Source organism: Dysidea avara, chromosome 11 (genome assembly GCF_963678975.1).
Source record: "Dysidea avara chromosome 11, odDysAvar1.4, whole genome shotgun sequence".
In the NCBI taxonomy this organism is placed as follows: domain Eukaryota; kingdom Metazoa; phylum Porifera; class Demospongiae; order Dictyoceratida; family Dysideidae; genus Dysidea; species Dysidea avara.
Window position 1 is genome coordinate 18,527,633 of NC_089282.1, and position 18,057 is coordinate 18,545,689.

General features: G+C 37.9%; 1 protein-coding gene across 1 annotated transcript; it reads left to right on the forward strand.

Annotated features, from left to right (window-relative positions):
• The first annotated feature begins 338 nt into the window (after positions 1-338).
• LOC136237749 (general vesicular transport factor p115-like) lies at positions 339-15,590 on the forward strand. Its single transcript, XM_066027960.1, has 6 exons — positions 339-1,317; positions 13,276-13,398; positions 13,463-13,506; positions 14,171-14,455; positions 14,584-14,915; positions 15,518-15,590. Exons 1-6 carry the CDS (start codon positions 1,308-1,310, stop codon positions 15,588-15,590), a joined length of 867 nt encoding a protein of 288 aa, XP_065884032.1. The 5' UTR covers positions 339-1,307.
• Positions 15,591-18,057: the final 2,467 nt, after the last annotated feature.

Genomic DNA, 18,057 nt, shown 5'->3' on the forward strand with positions numbered 1-18,057 from the left:
TTTTTGGTTCACCGTTATTTTTCTAAGTTCTGTAGGGTTATGAAATAGGGTGAAAAGAGTGATACCCGCCCATGCCAGCCTCGGTCTGGCGCGGCCGCCCCCCCGCATCCGTTTGCGAAGGGGCGGCCGCGGAACCGATTGGAACTGATTCCGAGCGACTGGCCCCCATGCTCGCTCTTATGCTAACGTTTATGAAGTGATGGCACATGGGACACGTTTTGTTGTGCTACTAAGGAAATGCATCAAATATTGATGAGCGAAAAAGAAAGCGTGAATTTCTTGCTGAGTGTGTCCAGTGTAGTAGAATTTTTTTTTTTTTTTTTTAGCAGAATACTCCACCCCAATGTGGTACAGTTCCTAGGAGTACACTACCCTAGTCCTGATTCCCAGTTACCATGGTTAGTGATGGAGTTGATGTATATGAGTTTAACTGGCTTGATTGAGAAATATGAAAGAGAGCCTGGATTTTCCATTTCATTTCAAGTTGTCCATTCTCATGGGCACCTGTCAGGGTATTCAGTTCCTTCACAGTCAAAATATCATCTATCGAGATCTCTCCTCTAATAATATATTCCTCATAAAACATCTCATAGCAAAAATGTCAGATCTTGGAGTAGCTATAGCAATACCACCTGGTCTCCACAGACCGGACATACAATGGTTCCAGGCACCATGGCATTTATGCCCCCGGAATCTTTAATAGATGAGCCAGTGTATGGTTTGCCAATTGATGTGTTCTCAATAGGATGTGTGTGTGTACATGTAGTGGGTATGAAGTGGCCTATGCCAAAGAACCAGGTCACTACAGCTAGAACCATCTTGTCAGAGATTGAAAGGAGAGAGCCTTATTTGGCAGAAATGGCCAGACATCTTGCAATAAAGGAATTGGCAAAACACTGCTTGCAGGACAAACCAGAAAACAGGCCAGATATTGGGGAGGTAATTAGAAGTTCGAAAGATATCAATTATGATCATACACCACATCAAGATGATGACATCATTGAGCTATTGAAGCATGTTGTTACTCTAGATTAGCAACTAATGCAGATCAACCAGCAGTTGGTGACAAAGGATCAGTTAATTATTACGGAAAGACGAGCAAGTAAAAGAAAGGATCAGCAGTTAAGACAGAAGGACAGACAGCAGGCTACAATGAACCAAAATGTGAGAAACTCTATTAAAGCAGAAAGATCAAGAAATTGCTAGAAAAGATGAACAGCTACATCAGTTGCGTGAACAACTTATAATTAGTCAACAAGATCAGCAACTGGAATGGGAAAGTTCAGAGCTACAGGGGCTGCGAAAGAATGGAAGAAGGTAACTATATAGCTAAAGTTATCTTTAATTGTGACTGAATTTAGGAAAATTGTTCATATGGTTGTGCACGAAACTATTAGAATTGAATTGTTTAGGGTACGTGTTTTTGTTTAGTGTAAAGGTCTTTCTTGTAATATAGGGTACTGAGGATTGATTGCAATTGTGGATTTACTCCACAAAGCCTTTTATTTAGTTTTAGGTGTCAAATACACCCATATGGCAGATTTTTCCGGCAAAATTTGGTCACAATTGTTGATTTCATGTTTATGCATGTAGGGCATGCATATGCAGTGTGATAGTATTGTTTGTAACTAAATTATTTGGACTATAGGGTTGTCACACAAAGAATAGAATTTTAATCTGAAACTGAAAGATATTTTGTGTGTTTAGAGAAAATAGTGGCCTTTACAGAATCTATCAATTTCCAGGCAGGCACTTGCATAATTTCTTGAAGTGATTTTGGGACAGTCTAATTATACGTTTGTGTATCTATGTTAGTAATACACTAATTAAGTGGTAAATATTTGGAAATTGGTTTATTGGCCAAATTTCAGCAATATTATAATATCAGTAATAAAATTATATTTAGCTTATTAGTTACAATGGAAATTTTACAAAATACATGTGGTAAATCTCAACATCAGATTGATTATCAGTATCAACTATTATGCAAATTTCAATATCAGATAATTGGAAAATCTCTTGTCGGAACATCGCTAGTCTAGACATATATGTCTGTTTCATGTAAGCATGAAAACTGTATGTAAAGTATGTACAAGTACATAGGAATTTTCAACTAGAGTAGGGACATAGCACATCGATAAAAAGTACTGAAACAAGCTGGATTAGCGCACCATATTAAATCACAGTAAAAGAACAAGAAGTGTTATATCCCTACTGTGCATTTTCATTATGGTATCTTGAGCACAGTAGGGATATAACATTTCTTATTGTTTTACTGTGATTTAATATGGTGCGCTACTCCAGCTTGTTTCAGTACTCTAGTTGAAAATTCCAAATTTTTCTCTGTACTTGTTCGTTAACTTCTTTCGCAAATAATTATTATGACTAGTGAACCCACACATCTGAAATGGCACCGCTTACCCCAGCTATCGTCTGAAAAGTGAAGTGTCCATTACGCTTCGTTGTCAGCTATGCTCAACCCGTTGCACAGCATTTTGGATCAAGAACTGTTCAAAAAGTGCCCCAGTTATATCAATTATCGTCTGAAAAGTGAAATGTCCATCATGCTTCGTTGTCAGCTATGTTCAACCCGTTACACAGCAGCACGGATCAAGAACTGTTCAAAAAGCACCTCTGCAATCAAAATAGCCACTATGAAAAATACGGACGATTTCCATTACGGTGGGAAGCCATCACGTGCTACTGCCAAATCCACTTTTTGCTGTCAGCAAAGATGAATGGGACACAAAGGAGGACACTGGTATGTCCATGAAGAATGCATTGTACATACTGCGGTATGCCAAAGACACCTCTCAAGCCGAAGCGACGTCGAACAGTGAAAAAATCAAACCTGTAGCCTTAACCGTTATTGAGTTATGCTTGTCTGAAGGCATCAGTCAGTCAGTTACTCAGTCAGTAGAAAATTCCATTAAATAATTTTTTTTAAAATTCCGTAACAACTTGTTGACAGCGTTTCGGGTTGATCTGAAAGCTTGTTTGGACTTAGTTTTACCTAACCAATACTGCCTCATCGTCGTCAGGGAAAATTGAGGCTGGTTATTGGGTGATGTTATTTCGTGGGCCACGCCTACTCCTTTGTGATCCCTGCTATACACTACTATTGTACTGTATGATACACATAAAGGATATATTTGTACATACTATATTAGATGAATAAAAATTTTTTAAAAAGCCATGAAACGAGGGGATTGCTGGGTGGTAATGTAAACCAGAAAACCCTATTTTGACTCTCTGTTACATGCTCCATCATTTTGAGATGAGTCAAAATAGGGATTTGTGGTTTACGTTAATACCCCAGCGATCCCTTCTTGTTTCATGGCTTTGTTCAGCAATCCCTATTCCCCATTTTTTATTTACATTATAGGGGGAAAGTTTCGATGGCCGAAACTTTTGCAGATTTTGCAGTTTTGTTGAAAACCACAAGAGTTTCCCTGCGAATGCACGTGGAACGTTCTGCAGCAACCCAGCTTCTTTCATGAGTCACACCCGCTTATTGGGATTGTGCATCACTGTCTAGCTAGTCATACGTGGAGCCACACTCGTTTAGTAAGGTGTGTTGCTACAGTCTGAAGGCATGCACAAAACCATGTGCATGAGCCATGCCCATTTATCAACAAATGTGCATTGTTTACGTGCACGCGGCTAACCACTTTGAGCAGATGCTTCCATACTTTTGTCCAGCACAAAGGTTTAACCACGAATAAGTTTGCTTGCCCTCTCCTGCAAAATTTTTCCCATACAGTACTTTTTTAAAATCCAGTAATGAATTTGTTTTATTGACAACTAGCATTGGTACCTGCCCTACGTGCAGGACCATCTCCACATTAAACATTTTAATGCCAGGAACAGGGACCAATGGTGATGTCACTTTTTTAAAGAGTATGACGTTTCCTTATGCCATCCTGCTGAAATTAATGATGCAAAACACCAAAGTTTATTGTTAGTGGTTTTGACAGGAATGTAGTTCAACTATTCAGTGAGTTTTCCCTACCAGTGACTTCAACGTGCTGTGAAGAACAGACAAAGGCATTGGTACCTGCTTTACATGTATGGCAACTAATGTGACAATAATAAATATCGGTGTCTTATATTTGCTGTGTAACATGCACATTGATAGTGCTTTAAATAATTTTTAAAGTACTTTGCGTTGACAAGATCAAAGCAAAAAGAGTGCTCTATTTTCCATAACGTGTTCAAGTGTGCTATATTTTCCACTTGCATCACAATAAAGTACAGTTATGGAAAATAAAGAACAGTTATGCATTGATTGGAAAATAAATACAAAAACAAGATCATGTGTGTAACATTTCTAATCGCCAAAAGTAGCCAAAATGATACTATTTGTTTGTATTACTACCACAACTGTACTAATTAGACACTTACTGATTGTCTGATGGCTGAAAACCGACATGGTTTGAATTCATGAAATGAACACTCCAAGCAAGACGACAAGACAGCACTCTAAACCAGTTAAAGCACTGCTACGCTTGTACAATAAGCACTTGGACATGGTCTCGAGCCTAATATAGCACTCGGCTTTGCCTTGTCCTATATTAGTCTCTCGCCCATGCCCTCGTGCTTTTATTTCCATATTGTGCATGCAGCAGTGCTTTAACTAGTATTTAAAGTACATATAGTGAAATAATGAACATGCAGGGATAATTAGTTAAACTGCATGCGAGCTAAGGAAATTGTATATACAGTATACTTACATTACAGGTGGTATACACATGGTACAGTTTCAGTTTCTACATGATGTTTACCTGACTGTCAACAAAGAGAGAAATGAACTTGGGCATAATTTAAAGCCAACACAATTTGCAATATATAATTACTGCATGGCAAGCAAAGGTTCAGAACTTGTCCTATGCTATGCACTTTCAGTTCTGATGTTGTAGTGACACATACATTGCCTCTTGCCATACAAAAACCAGTTTTAAAACACCTACACTGTAATTGCCCATTAAGGTAATGTATGATACTTTTGAGTGCAAGGATATAAGTAGGATTAGTGAAACCATTAGCAGAAATGCGGTGACTACTCTATTAGGGAGTTTTGTCGTAATTCAACTTGCATCTCCAGTATAGTTGTAGATCTAACTTCAGTATACAGTGGATCCTTGAGTGGTGGTTCATTATGGTATGTCTGCTTAATTAAATCCTTAGAAATGCTAAGCGTGTTCATATGGCTTTCGGCGACATTCGTGGTCATGTGTGGTAAATACCTATCGCCGAAGATTTTCTTAACGTGATTCACACCACCAATGAATTTATTACCACTTATGATGCATTTTGTAGTCTTCTAATGGATCGTGGTATAGTAAGCTACTGTAGCATGATCGTTTACCTTCAATTAACTGAAATCCACAAAATTACTATAATAAAACTCTCTAATAGAGCGTTCAAGTTTGACCGAATTTCTGCTAATGCAGTTGTGCCAGGTCACACATAGTTCCTCAGTGTAAACTACGGTATCTGCATGGTTCCAGTAATATTATTCTTCAGATCACACAGTGGTATCTGTCCAATCATGCAATTGCTTATTTGCTACAGCAGTAATGAGGTAAATCTGAACAAACAGTTTTGCATTTCAGTGCACACCTACGTATGTGCTTAAAACATGGATTCTAGATACTGCAGCTGTGTGAAAGAAGCTATTACTATACTCTAATACAACACACTGGACCAACACAAACTATGTTGGCAGTTCACCTGCCCTACCCCAAATGTGCTATTAGTGTCCCAATGATGTAAGGCAGTTATGTGTCAGTGCTGAAAAACTGAGCATGAGAGTTTGTAGATGAAGACTTGCATGGAACAAGATAGAACAAAAAGGTACATCAAAAAGGTTCCAAAAGTGAAAAAAAAAGTTATGACCTAGGTGGGGATTGAACCAGGGTTGACTTGGGGTTAAGGGAGGTGTGCAAATCGCTAGTTGTTTATTTGTGGTTTTGACAGGAATGTAGCTCAACTTTTCAGTAATCCTTTCCTACACCAGTGCCTTCATCGCCCTATAAAGAACAAACATAAGTACAGTTTGATTTGCTACAACAACACTCGAGTTGGCATTTAATTTTGCTAAAATTCTGTGTCGATACGTGCTTTGCATGCCAAGATACAATGAGCAAAAAGTCGAGTTGTAAAAAGGTGTGCATAAAATGTATGGAGTAGAAAGACAAAAGAATCTGCAAGCACGTGGATTCAAACCCACTACCTCCTACATGCTAGTCAGATGTTCTACCACTTGAACAGTGGTTTTGAAATGCTACACAAGCTTTCTCTATACCTTGGTCTTCTACGCGCTGTAGAGAACGAATGGAAGTACGCATGAACTCTTGATAAAAATCCTTAGAGTAGGCGGATGATGTGTGGATTATTATCTGCACAGATTTTGTAGATTTGTGCCAAGTTTGGTGAGTAAGCGATATAACAGACGGACAGATGGCTTTTCAGCTATAGATGGCAATTGTAGATAGAGCTATTTGCTTTAAATTTGCATTAGTGTCTTAAGTAGTTGTCAATTTCAGTGCAAGCTTTATTGTTATTACACTTCACTGCATTTTTAGAATATTTATGTGACTGCTCTTGGCTGTGCACGAGACAATACATTACACACTCCTAATGTTGAGCAGGTGTTGTCCATTTGTTAGTTAAAGCACCGCCACGAGTGCAATATGGGAAATAGCACAAGGGTGTGGCCGATAGACCTATACAGTGCGAGGCAAAGCCGAGTGCTGTATTTAGCTCAGAGTGCTATTTTCCCACGTGGCAGTGGTTTAAAGTGCTTTCTGGTCAACTTTGTTTGGGGCATTCATTTTGTAGACTTGAACCATGTCGATTTTCAGTCATCAGCCAATCGGTAAGTGTCTATGTAGTACAAGTTTGGTCATAAAACAAACACTTAGCATTGTTTTGGCTATGTATGGCAATTTACATGTAAAATGTTACACATGTGATCAACAGTGCTGTATTTTTTGTATGCAGTGCTGTATGTTGTGGGCATGGCCCGTGATAAAATATCACCCAAAAATCTGCCTTGATTTTTTCACAACGACATGACAGTATTGGTTGAGTAAAATTAAGCCCAAAAGTGCCTTCAGATTGACCCAAAACATTTTCATTAAGTTGCTACAGAATTTTATTTTATTTATAAGAATTTTCTACTGCCTACTGTTCAGTCAAGCATAGCTGTTCAGCCAAATGGGGTTCCAACCCTTTGAGCCCTGCAGATCCACCCCTGCACTAGCTGCTTCTCTATCATTATCCAGACTGGTGCTACCATTACCATTTAAACAAAGTTAGTAAGATAATTAATTGATGAACTTCTAAGTGAATACAGTTTAGCAATAATAATTATGTGGTGTGTTATACATTTAGCTAATCAGCAAAGATTATTTTGTTGACTACTTGCATATACCCTTATATAGTGCTGTCATTAACTATAATTGTGTAATATTGTGACTGGTTTTGTAAAAAGGGGTCTTCCTACGTACACATGCAATTTACCAACTTTAATGATTCATAGATTGAAGGAAATTAATGACATCAAATCTGGTCAATAGTTAGCACCAACATTGCTAAATGGATAGAAAAAATTTAGTTCTATATGCAGCTCCTATATTATATGGATAAGTGTTAAAGACCTGTTTACAAAATCCAGTTAAATTAATTTGCACTACTATACAGTGTGTTTAGTGGTCATGAACTTGCAGAAAAAGTGCACAAACAAGTATAAGAAAAATTAGGGATTTTGAACTAGAGAAGGGACAACATAGTACTAGGGGTGGGCGGTATCTCGGTTATATCGTCAAACCGCGATATTCTGATGAAACGATACCAGTATCGTCAAAAATTCTTGGAAACGATATTGTCACGATATCAAGAATACTGCAGTGTTGATTCGAATTACCTACTGTAAACATGATCCAGGGATCCAGGCAGGGCCGCCCAGAGAAATTAAGGGGCCCAGGGCAAAGAGTTAAAGTGGGGCCCTTGACCCAAGTTGTAAGGTGAAGACCAAAAAAAAAAAAAAAAAAAAAAAAAAAAAAAAAAAAAAAAGAAAAAAAAAAAAGGTCACAACCTGCTGGAAATGACAATAACTACCCATCGCCAACCATATCTCTTTATCTATAAGCTTGCTACACTGCTCCTCTGAAGAATACTGTGACTGCTCTATTAGAGTATTTAGATCTGACTGCTCTATTAGAGTATATCGATCTTTTAAACAGGTATTCAGGGGGCCTCCTGGGGCCCCTTTCAGGCTGGGGCCCGGGGCAAAATGCCCCAGTTGCCCCCCCCCCCCCCCCCTGTGGGCGGCCCTGGATCCAGGTAAGGATCTAGATACATACAGAAGGGATATTGAAATATTATAGATCGAGATACTCTAATAGAGCAGTCACCAATACTCTAATAGAACAGTCAAGTGCACTGTAATAGAGTATTCATACAAATATGAAGTAGTTACTAACAGATTTGTCATTGTGATAAGGGCCTTATTAATATTTCTACACATTGTAGCATTATATAAAATGTGGTGATGCAAAACTGAGTATGAGCTTCTATTGCTACAGTCAACAGTTTTTAAGTAACGCATGGGAATCTGTAGAACTCCTGAATTTATGTCATGTACTTGGGTATACAAGACACATCCTCACTACACTTAATTGTTTGTAGCAAAATTGAAGTCTTCCTGATGTCTGTATCTCAATGCATAGTTCAATGAATGGTGTAGTATGTTATTTTGTACATCCATTCATGCTACTGTATTCAGTGTATTGTCACTTGTGTAGGCAGTTGTAGTATAGAGCACCTGTCAAAATATGAAAGAAATATCGTGATAATTAGTAATATCATGATATATTTCCCATGATATATCGTGATAGTAAAATTTAAATACTGCCCAGCCCTACTTAGTACCATGATAAAAAGTACTGAAACAAGCTGGATTGGAGTAATGTGTAATGTCCAATTGCTGTAAACCAATAAGAAGCAAATATCCCTACTGTGCATTTCCCAATTGCTGTAAAACAATAAGAAGAAATTATCCTTACTGTGCTGTGGAGATCGAAACACACGGTAGGGATATTTGCTTCTTATTGTTTTACAGCAAATGGACATTACACACTACTCCAATCCAGCTTGTTTCAGTACTTTTTATCATGGTACTGTGTTGTCCCTACTCTAGTTCAAAATTCCTAATTTTTCTTATACTTGTGGAAATGATAGCCCTCTTATTTGTATGATCTTCGCCCACGAAGTGTTGCAAGTGTAGTTATAGTCTTAGGACTCTTAGTCATTGTTGTCACATTAGCATCCTTATTCAGTGTTCATAAAAACAAGATGCTATGTATTCTGAGCTAGCTACCTGTCACCAGATATGAAACTCTGATAAGTAGTTAGACAGTCAGTAGTCACCCATGTATTTAAGACTATACACTAGGAAAACATGTAATTTTACCCAAGGTGCATGGACTATAAACGAACCATATAATGTGTCATGATTGACTCACTGGTATAAGTGACAGAAAAGAAATGCACAATATAGTTTGTGCTGAATTTGTTTATTGTATCCATTGGGTAGACCAGCGAAGAAATCTATGTGCTGTGGACAAATGTATAAGTGCATATGGCTTCGCACAAGCAATATGTGACACTCACAAATAAATTATTTCACACACAACATCATATACAGCTAGTCTGTAGAGTAGCTAATCAATAATCTTCACAACAAAGTCAGATAGCTGCAGTGTGACTTATAAGCACTGCAAGGCACAGGAGCATAACACTGAGGATATTTCTGTTTTGTATCTTTTGTGAAATGCCTTTGCAGCATTGTTGGATTCTTCTGCTAAAACGTTCTAATAGAGCAGTCAGCTAGCTATTAGCCTGGGTCTTCCTTAGCTACAACAAAATCATCCCTTAGGGCATAACACACGAATCATACTCACCAATGTTGATCAGCTAACTGATACTATCACTTTTCCCTACAGCAAAACTTTAGGATCATATAAGTTTTAAGTTTCTAATTAATGCCCACAACATAATCATTATAGTTCAGTAGTAAACCTTCCAAAACTAAATGCAGAATTTGGACAAACAGAAGAGGTGATGGTAGAGTAGTGATAACAAAGGACAATTTCCAAGATGAAGAAGCAATGAGTTGATTAGCTCCTTAGATCAATACTCTCTAATAGAGCAGTCAATTTGTATTGAAATACTCTAATATAGCATTCACTGATTAAAACAAGACTGAACAAGTGCCCCAAATATCAGTCACTGACTTGAAAATAAAGTGTCCATTACACTTTGCTTTCAGCTATGTTCAGCCTGTTACACAGCACTACATGTGAAGAACAAGCGCTTCTGTAATCAATCCAGTTACCATGAAAATATGGATGATTCATATGCCCCAATTACTGAAGGCTGGAAAGTGGCCATTGCGCTTGCTTTTTCAACTATGTTCAGCCCATTTCACAGCACTACAAACGAAGAAGAACAGTAGAAGAAGTACTTCTGCAATCAATTTAGTCACCACGAAAAATACGGACGATTCCTGTAGGGAAGCCATCTTGCTACTGCGAATCGACACCTTTGGCTGTCAGCAAAAAGAAATGGGACACAAAGGAGGACAAAAGTAAGTCCATGATGCGTACATTGTATGTACTACAGTATGCCAATAGGTACATCTCGGAATGAAGCGACATTGAACTGTGAAAAACAAGCCCGTAGCCTTAGCTGTTATCGAGTTGGGCAGGCAGGCAGTCAGAAATATTCCATTGAATAACTTTTTTTACAAATTTTGTAGCAATCTATTGGAATCATTTAGAGTTGTGCTGAAGGCAATTTTGGACTTGGTTATGACCTAACCAATACTGCCAAGACGCCAGGATGGTATAGTGAAGCTGGCTTTTGGGTGCATAATATTTTTGGCTGGAAAAACTCAAACCTTCATGATCCCAATATATAGTACTATCGTGCTGTATGATAATGGTAAAAAAAATGTTGCTATAGCTAGTGTAAAGTTAGCAAACTAAGCTAATCATATAGTAAGTATTTTTTGGATAGATAAAGATAAACCTATCTATAGCTCATCTATGCTAGACATTGATATCCAACTCCATGACTATTGGTCAGCTAGCACTAGTTATAGTAACCTGGCTGCACTTTATTTTGCAGGTACAGTGAGTAGATACAAGGGCAACAAATGACTTCCACCGGTAACTTTATTGGAAAAAGGCTTTAACTCAGATGAAAATGAAGTTTTAAGCACTAAATTAAGCTCCATTGTATTAGGGCTCAAACGATTAACCAAATATTTGGATTAATATTCGTTTGCATTGTAGTCGAATAATAAAATTAACAAACAATTATTCTCATGTGATCATTTATATGGTGACACGTGATTAGCTGTTAGCAATTAACGAAGCAGAAGATGATGCTAAGGAAAGTAAACACTACAATAATAAAGCAATAGCATTAGGCAGCCACTAATTGGTAAAGATGTACTAATTCCTTGGTGAATTGCTGTAAGCGTGAAACTTCGTATGGATTTGTGGCGGCTTACTCCAGGTACTGCTACTTTGCTTTAGAAAATGGTATGTTTGTAATACTTTGAAGTTTGATTAAAATAGAAGTTACTTATTCACGAAGAGACTCCACCACAAGTCTCTTAGTTACTAAGTGACTCACGGCTAACCACGTTAGTTAATTAGTTATCCACACCAAGAATTTATTGTTAACCACTGAAATATTGTCAACAAAACAATAGCACAACCAAACATGTTTTTCACCACCCTATTCCAGTGCCAAAGGGTTAACTGGAGTACCAAGGCAGATATTGGTGTCTTACTTTCCTAGATAATGGGCTGTGTTGCCGTGTGACACGACAAGCCAGCACCATTATACAGTAATTTTGCTAGCTGTCTTTCTCTACTTTCACTCGAGGTACGGTAATGCCAATCCATTGATTCTCCACTGTGGTATAGACTTGCCTTGAATAGCTGTGAGGATACTCGGCATCTATTAGCTACACCAATCACGATAGAACTTTACAGTAGCTACTGTCACTAATTTTTCACAGATTTCTCTTACTCGAACTGATGCAATTCTTGTTGATAGCAGAGTGTATCACCAATAAAAGTGCCATTTCAGTGACTAATTCTTGAGAGGAAAGTAAATTAGACTTCCCATGCAGCGTGACACCGTCACTAGCAAAGGCGAGGCATAGCTACAATGTCCTTTTCACTGCTGGGAGTCCGTTTTCTAAAACAGTAAGACACTCCAAACTAACACTTTTGAAGTATAAACGTTCTCAGAGTCGGTGTTAGAATAACACAAGAAAAACCTTGGCGGATATATCAAAGACATTTTCTATCACAGTATCGCTGTGATAATCCTTTCAGAAAGGGCACTATGGTATCTCTTTAATCTTATGAAGCCTCAAACCTGTTTGTGGTTATTTGTAGGCTTCTTGGTAGTGGCTGCCTTAATTGCGTTCATAACAATGAAACCTTACACCGATTATTTGACTAATTTTATATTTTATAAGGGCTGAGCGAATATTCGAATACAGTAAACCACTATTCATTTGAGCCCCTAAATTGTATTTTACCTAGTGGTTTTAAGTTTCCTACAAGATTAGCTATATATAATACATTGATCTTTTAACTGAACATGGTTTAATGATTGTGAATGAATTACATACTTACCACAAGTAGCTAGATAGAGTGTAAATACTGCAAGCATTTTATTCTTTCTAAGATTCTGATAAAGTATGCAAGACACAATTGTATTTCTGCATTGCAGAAGTTCCAAGAAACATCCAGAAAGTGATGGCATGAGATGACAGTAGTGAGGATTGGTAGACCAAGTTTAGCATAATAAAATTAAAACCTTGTCAGTATCTGGGGGCGACCCCCAGACCCCCCTGCATCTGACTCCTACTACTACTGGAAACCCTGTGTTAGAAATCCTAGATATGGCCCTTGTACATGATACACAACATGCTGTACATCTTTCTTTTGTTGAGGGTCTCAGTAGTGATAGAGGTGATTGGTATCTTGGTTATATTTTATCATGACACCTTGATAGTAATAAGATGATGAAATTGTATTTCGATCTAATGTTTACAACACAGTGACTGCTATTTCTGCCCTAAATGACTGTTCAATATGGACAATGAGGTGCCCTAAGTAGTAATGTAGCTATGTGGCATTTTAAATAAACCGTTTTGATTCATAACATCATCCTTTTAAGACTCTGGGAGAAGTCCAACTTTTAGCACTCCATCACTGGGAGGTGGAAGTACAAGTGGTTTATTAAACACAGGCCAACAGCAGCAACAGTTGGGTGGTGGATTATCTCAAGACACATTTTCTGGTAAGTAATGTATAAGACTTTTCAGTTAAAGTTTAAATTTAACTTTTCAATGTGTCTTTGCCAGGGCTGGGTGTTTTTGACACAACTGCAACAACAATCAAATTTGAAGTGAGTTTTAAAAGTTCTGCAGATTGTAGTGATTAATATATCATGCAGTTTGGTAGTACTGTAAAGTATGGATAATGAAGGTTTGGGATTTTCTGGTCAATGATATCACCCAGACTTAAAATCTGCCTCATATTTCTTTCTTCATAGCTTGGCAGTATTGGTTAGGTATATAGTCAAGCCCAAAATTCCTGCATGCAGAGTGATTTAAACACATCCAGTTAGGATTTTAAAAAGTATTTGACTGAATTTTCTGCTAACTGACTAACTGGTGCCCCCAGCCAAGCATTCCATGCTTAAGGCTATGGGTTTGATTTTCTTCACTATTTGATGTTGCTTTGGTCCAAGACATGCCTTTCGCCAACTGCAGCAACTATACAGTGTGTGTATCATGGACTTGCCTTTGTCCTCCTTTGCGTCCCATTCTCCAAGGTGTTGATTCACGGTAATTAATGCAAGATGGCTTCAGTGCAGCTGGCTATTACAAGAATCACTCTTGTAGTGACTTGATTGCAAAGGTGTTTCCCGTATTGTTCTTCGTTTGTAACCTAAACGGATAGTAGACATTTAATCCCTACTTCAGTATTATTGACACAAATGTCTTATAGTAGCTATGTATAATAATTATATGTCTCTGGTTTAACTATATCGTGTTTGTTTTATATAGAAAGAAAAACAAGACACAGCAGTCAGTACTGATGACAGTCAACGGGTATTGGAATTAGAATATAATGTACAGCAGTTGAAGTCTTTTGAAGGGTTGATGAAAGCTTATGAGCAGTTGAAGAAGACTACACAAGTACAAAAAGAAGAACAGGATGATCTATTTCTGCTACTTGTACAAAAGAATCAACGAACCAAAAAATTTATGACCTTGTTGCAAGAAAATAACGTAGAGATTTCAGAATCTGAAAGTGATTCAGAAGAAGAGTCAGATGATGATTTGCTTTTTGTACTGTTCTTTGTTTATAATGGATAGTAGATATTTAATCTCTACTTCAGCCGGTACTATTGACATGAATATTTTAGTAGCAGCTATATATGTTTCTGGTTTAACTATATCGTGTTTGTTTTATATAGAAAGAAAAGCAAGACATAGCAAGTAGTACTGATGACAGTCAACAGGTATTGGAGTTAGAATATAATTTGCAGCAGGTGAAGTCTTGTGAAGAGTTGATGAAGGCTTATGAAAAGTTGAAGAAGGTTAAACAAACACTAGAGCAAGAGCAGGATGATGTACTTATGCTACTTGCAGAAGAGGATCACCGAATCAAAAAATTTAAGACCTTGTTGCAAGAAAATAAAATAGAGTTTTTAGAATCTGAAAGTGAAGAAGAGTCAGATGATATGAAATGTATTGTGTGTCTGTATGAAGTATTCATGCTGAAATGTGAAATCATTGCTTATGAAATGTTAACCTATAAATGCATGGTTTAATAAAACCTCACCAGCCATTTAAACTGGATGTAAGCATGTCTGAGTAAGGCTAACTCATTGCCAAAGCCACTGTCCTATTTTGTTTAGCCATGATGCTTTAATTGCTGTTTTATTACTGATACAGATGCAACCCTTTGGCAAGAAGGTGGTTTCATTGAGTGCAAGTTTGGTGTATGGACTACTACTTATGTATAGCTACTGTAACTTCATCTTGTTTGTAGAAAGTATCATAAAATTATGCATACATGAAATTAGTTTAATATTTGTTCTTTTGTTAATCACTTACTGGTGACAGTACGGCTATACTGTGGGTCTTGGTGCTTCTGGTTTTTCTGGTTTCTTTACCTGCACTTACAGTAATTAACCCCTGCAGTAATTACAGAAATGAAGTAATTCAGCTTGTCTCTTCTGTTGCAGCGTGTTATATATGCAATGGTAAAGTGTTCTACTGGCACAGTTTGATGTATTAGAGGTACTGATACTGTTTGTACTGTAAAGGTACAGAAATTGAAATATTTTTTTGGTAGTGCTCATTTCTTGTAATATGGTCATCTAAAAATGTGTACAATGTTCTTAGGTATTTAATTGTATCCATTGCCAGCTACATAGTACAGGCACAATTGGGACCAGAAACTGCGTCTATTATTTAGTCAGACAGTTGGGAGTATCAGTCGAAGTGTAACTGCCAGAGCATTGAATAGCTAGTGGCTTTCTGTTAACCAAATAAATCAAAGAATGTCATGTCTACAACCATGGTAAGAAGAATGTTTAGTCTGTTCAACATTGCTGCTACTACTAATAACACTGGTCATTTGCTTACTGTTGGTGGTGGTGTTAAGATAGATGTGACACAAGCTGATGGTAGCCTATTCAATCTAGCGGTATGGATGTCTGTGAGTACCAGTGGCGTAATTAGTGGAGCAACAGCCAATAGCTTTCTTGGTATGCAAACTGGAAAGTGGTCTTGTTATCAAATAACAGCAACTGTAGTGACAGAAAGTGGTTTATTAAATCAACTATGTGGAGCATAATGTTTTATTGTCCTGCCATTAGTATCATTGGTGGATTACAGGAAAACACTGCAATCAATGCTATGTTACTGGACTTGACCCGCAATCCACTGGAGGATTGATGAGGGGAGATGGTTTATTTAACCAAAAGCAGCTTGGTGAAACAAGGCAACTGGAATTGTTTAATCAACTGCAAGGGAGTTTTATCAAGGAGGACAATTAGGAGGAGGAGGAGCAGCACTAAAGTCCAACTTTGGACCTGCTGCTACTGTCACCAGAGTTCTACTTGCATATGCAATCACCTGCTCCTGACCATGTTGTCCCTGTGACAGTATGACTCTAAAACCCTCATGACATTAGTATGTGTGCATTGAGCTGGATTTTTTCAAAAATATTTAATAACTGGTTGGCTGAAATGTTAATTCTCTTGAGAAAAAAATCCGCTTTCCATTTTTAAGCTGTTTTTCAGAATCCAGCTCAACTTATAGCATCAGCATCTAGTGTCAATTCCTTTGAATAGTCAGAAAACATGAGACTGGAGCGTTCTTCAATGTGGCAAAGGCCAACTCACATTCTGTTCTCCATCTGAATTGTCTTCCTCGTTTGGTCAGTCTGTACAGTGGTTTGGCAATTTTGCAAAGTCTTTGACAAACCTATGATAAGTTGCCAGTCCAAGAAATTGTTTTCATTGAGGTTGGCCAACAGGATACCTTTTCAGTTTTATCTGAGTCTGTGACTGTACTCCTTCTTGTGAGACTATGTGGCCAAGATATGACACATAATTTATTCTCACAAAAGTGCACATTTAGATGGCTTCAATCTTAAGCCAGCTTCTCTTAGTTTCCCAAGTACAATGTCTAGGTTATGTAGGTGGTTGACAAAACTCTTCCTGAGGACAGTAATGTTATCCAAACAGGAAAGATATTTAGACCACTGCACCCCAATCCACAACAAGTCCATTAACCTTTGACCATGGCAAGTGGCAGGGCGTTGCATAGTCCAAAGGTCATTACCGTGAACTCAAAGAGGTCCTGGTATGTTGTAAGTGCTGTTTTCTGTCTATACTGCTCTGATATCTCTAGCTGCCAATATCCGCAAATTAAGTCAAGAGTAGGGTACCCTGACAGAGTGTCTAGGTGTCATCAGTTCTTGGCAGGGGGTAGGCATCTCTCTGAAAGTTTGCAGTAATCAACACAAAATCTATATGATCCATCCTTCTTCTTGACCAGAACCATGGATGAAGCCCATGGACTGGAAGAGGGCTGGATGATGTTTCTGTCCAGCATGTATTGAATTAGTTTGCTTACTGCTTTGTGCTGATGAGGAGGAGGAGGAGGAGGCAATCTTCTGGCTTGTTGGCATAATGGTTGGGTGTCCTCTGCCTTGTTAGTGTGCTGAAGTTTGTATAACCAAGTTGTTCACTGTTAAATGCAAAAGTATCACCGAATTCTAATAACAGGTGATGCAGTTTCTGCTGTTGACACTCAACTAGTCTAGCTTCTTCTTCCTGGACCAAACACACAGCATCTCCTTATCCTCATGGTCTACTTCCACATTGTCACAAGACTCTATTAGGTGATTAACTCCTGCTAGTGCTACTGAGGGATCCACACGGTCCATTTGAGCTACTTTGACCCCTTACTTGATGTGGCAGTGTATGCTTTCTTAGCTATGCCAATATCCCACATGTATTAACTATTGACTGAGTGTAGTTAGGATCAATCAATCTCACTGACTAAAAGTTTGCATTGTTATCATTAGTAATAAAATCAGTCCAGGATTTCAGTACAAAATACTAGAGGACCTATTACCGTACTCTGCATATTGGTGGCGCTATAATCTATACTAGGATGCGTGGCTTCTATTGCAGAACTCAACTAAAGTGTAGCATACAATTCATAGTGTTTACAGCATGCATACAGTTCTATAACTGCAGAGAGGAAAATAAATCAGTGGTGAATCCAGAATTTTAAAAATGGGCTTCACTCTTTGGTCAACTGTAGTTGTAGTCAAACTTTTGGAATAGGTGTCCCATATAACCTGTACCTGAGGAATTTTAACTGCATAAGTGATACATGTAATTATGTGTATATATGTACTTGCTTGA

Excerpts from the sequence above, each read along its gene's own strand:
- LOC136237749 (XM_066027960.1), top strand. Across the intron at positions 13,399-13,462 it reads ATCTCAAGACACATTTTCTG|GGCTGGGTGTTTTTGACACA; the intron begins GTAAGTAATGTA and ends TGTCTTTGCCAG. Across the intron at positions 13,507-14,170 it reads CAACAACAATCAAATTTGAA|AAAGAAAAACAAGACACAGC; the intron begins GTGAGTTTTAAA and ends TGTTTTATATAG.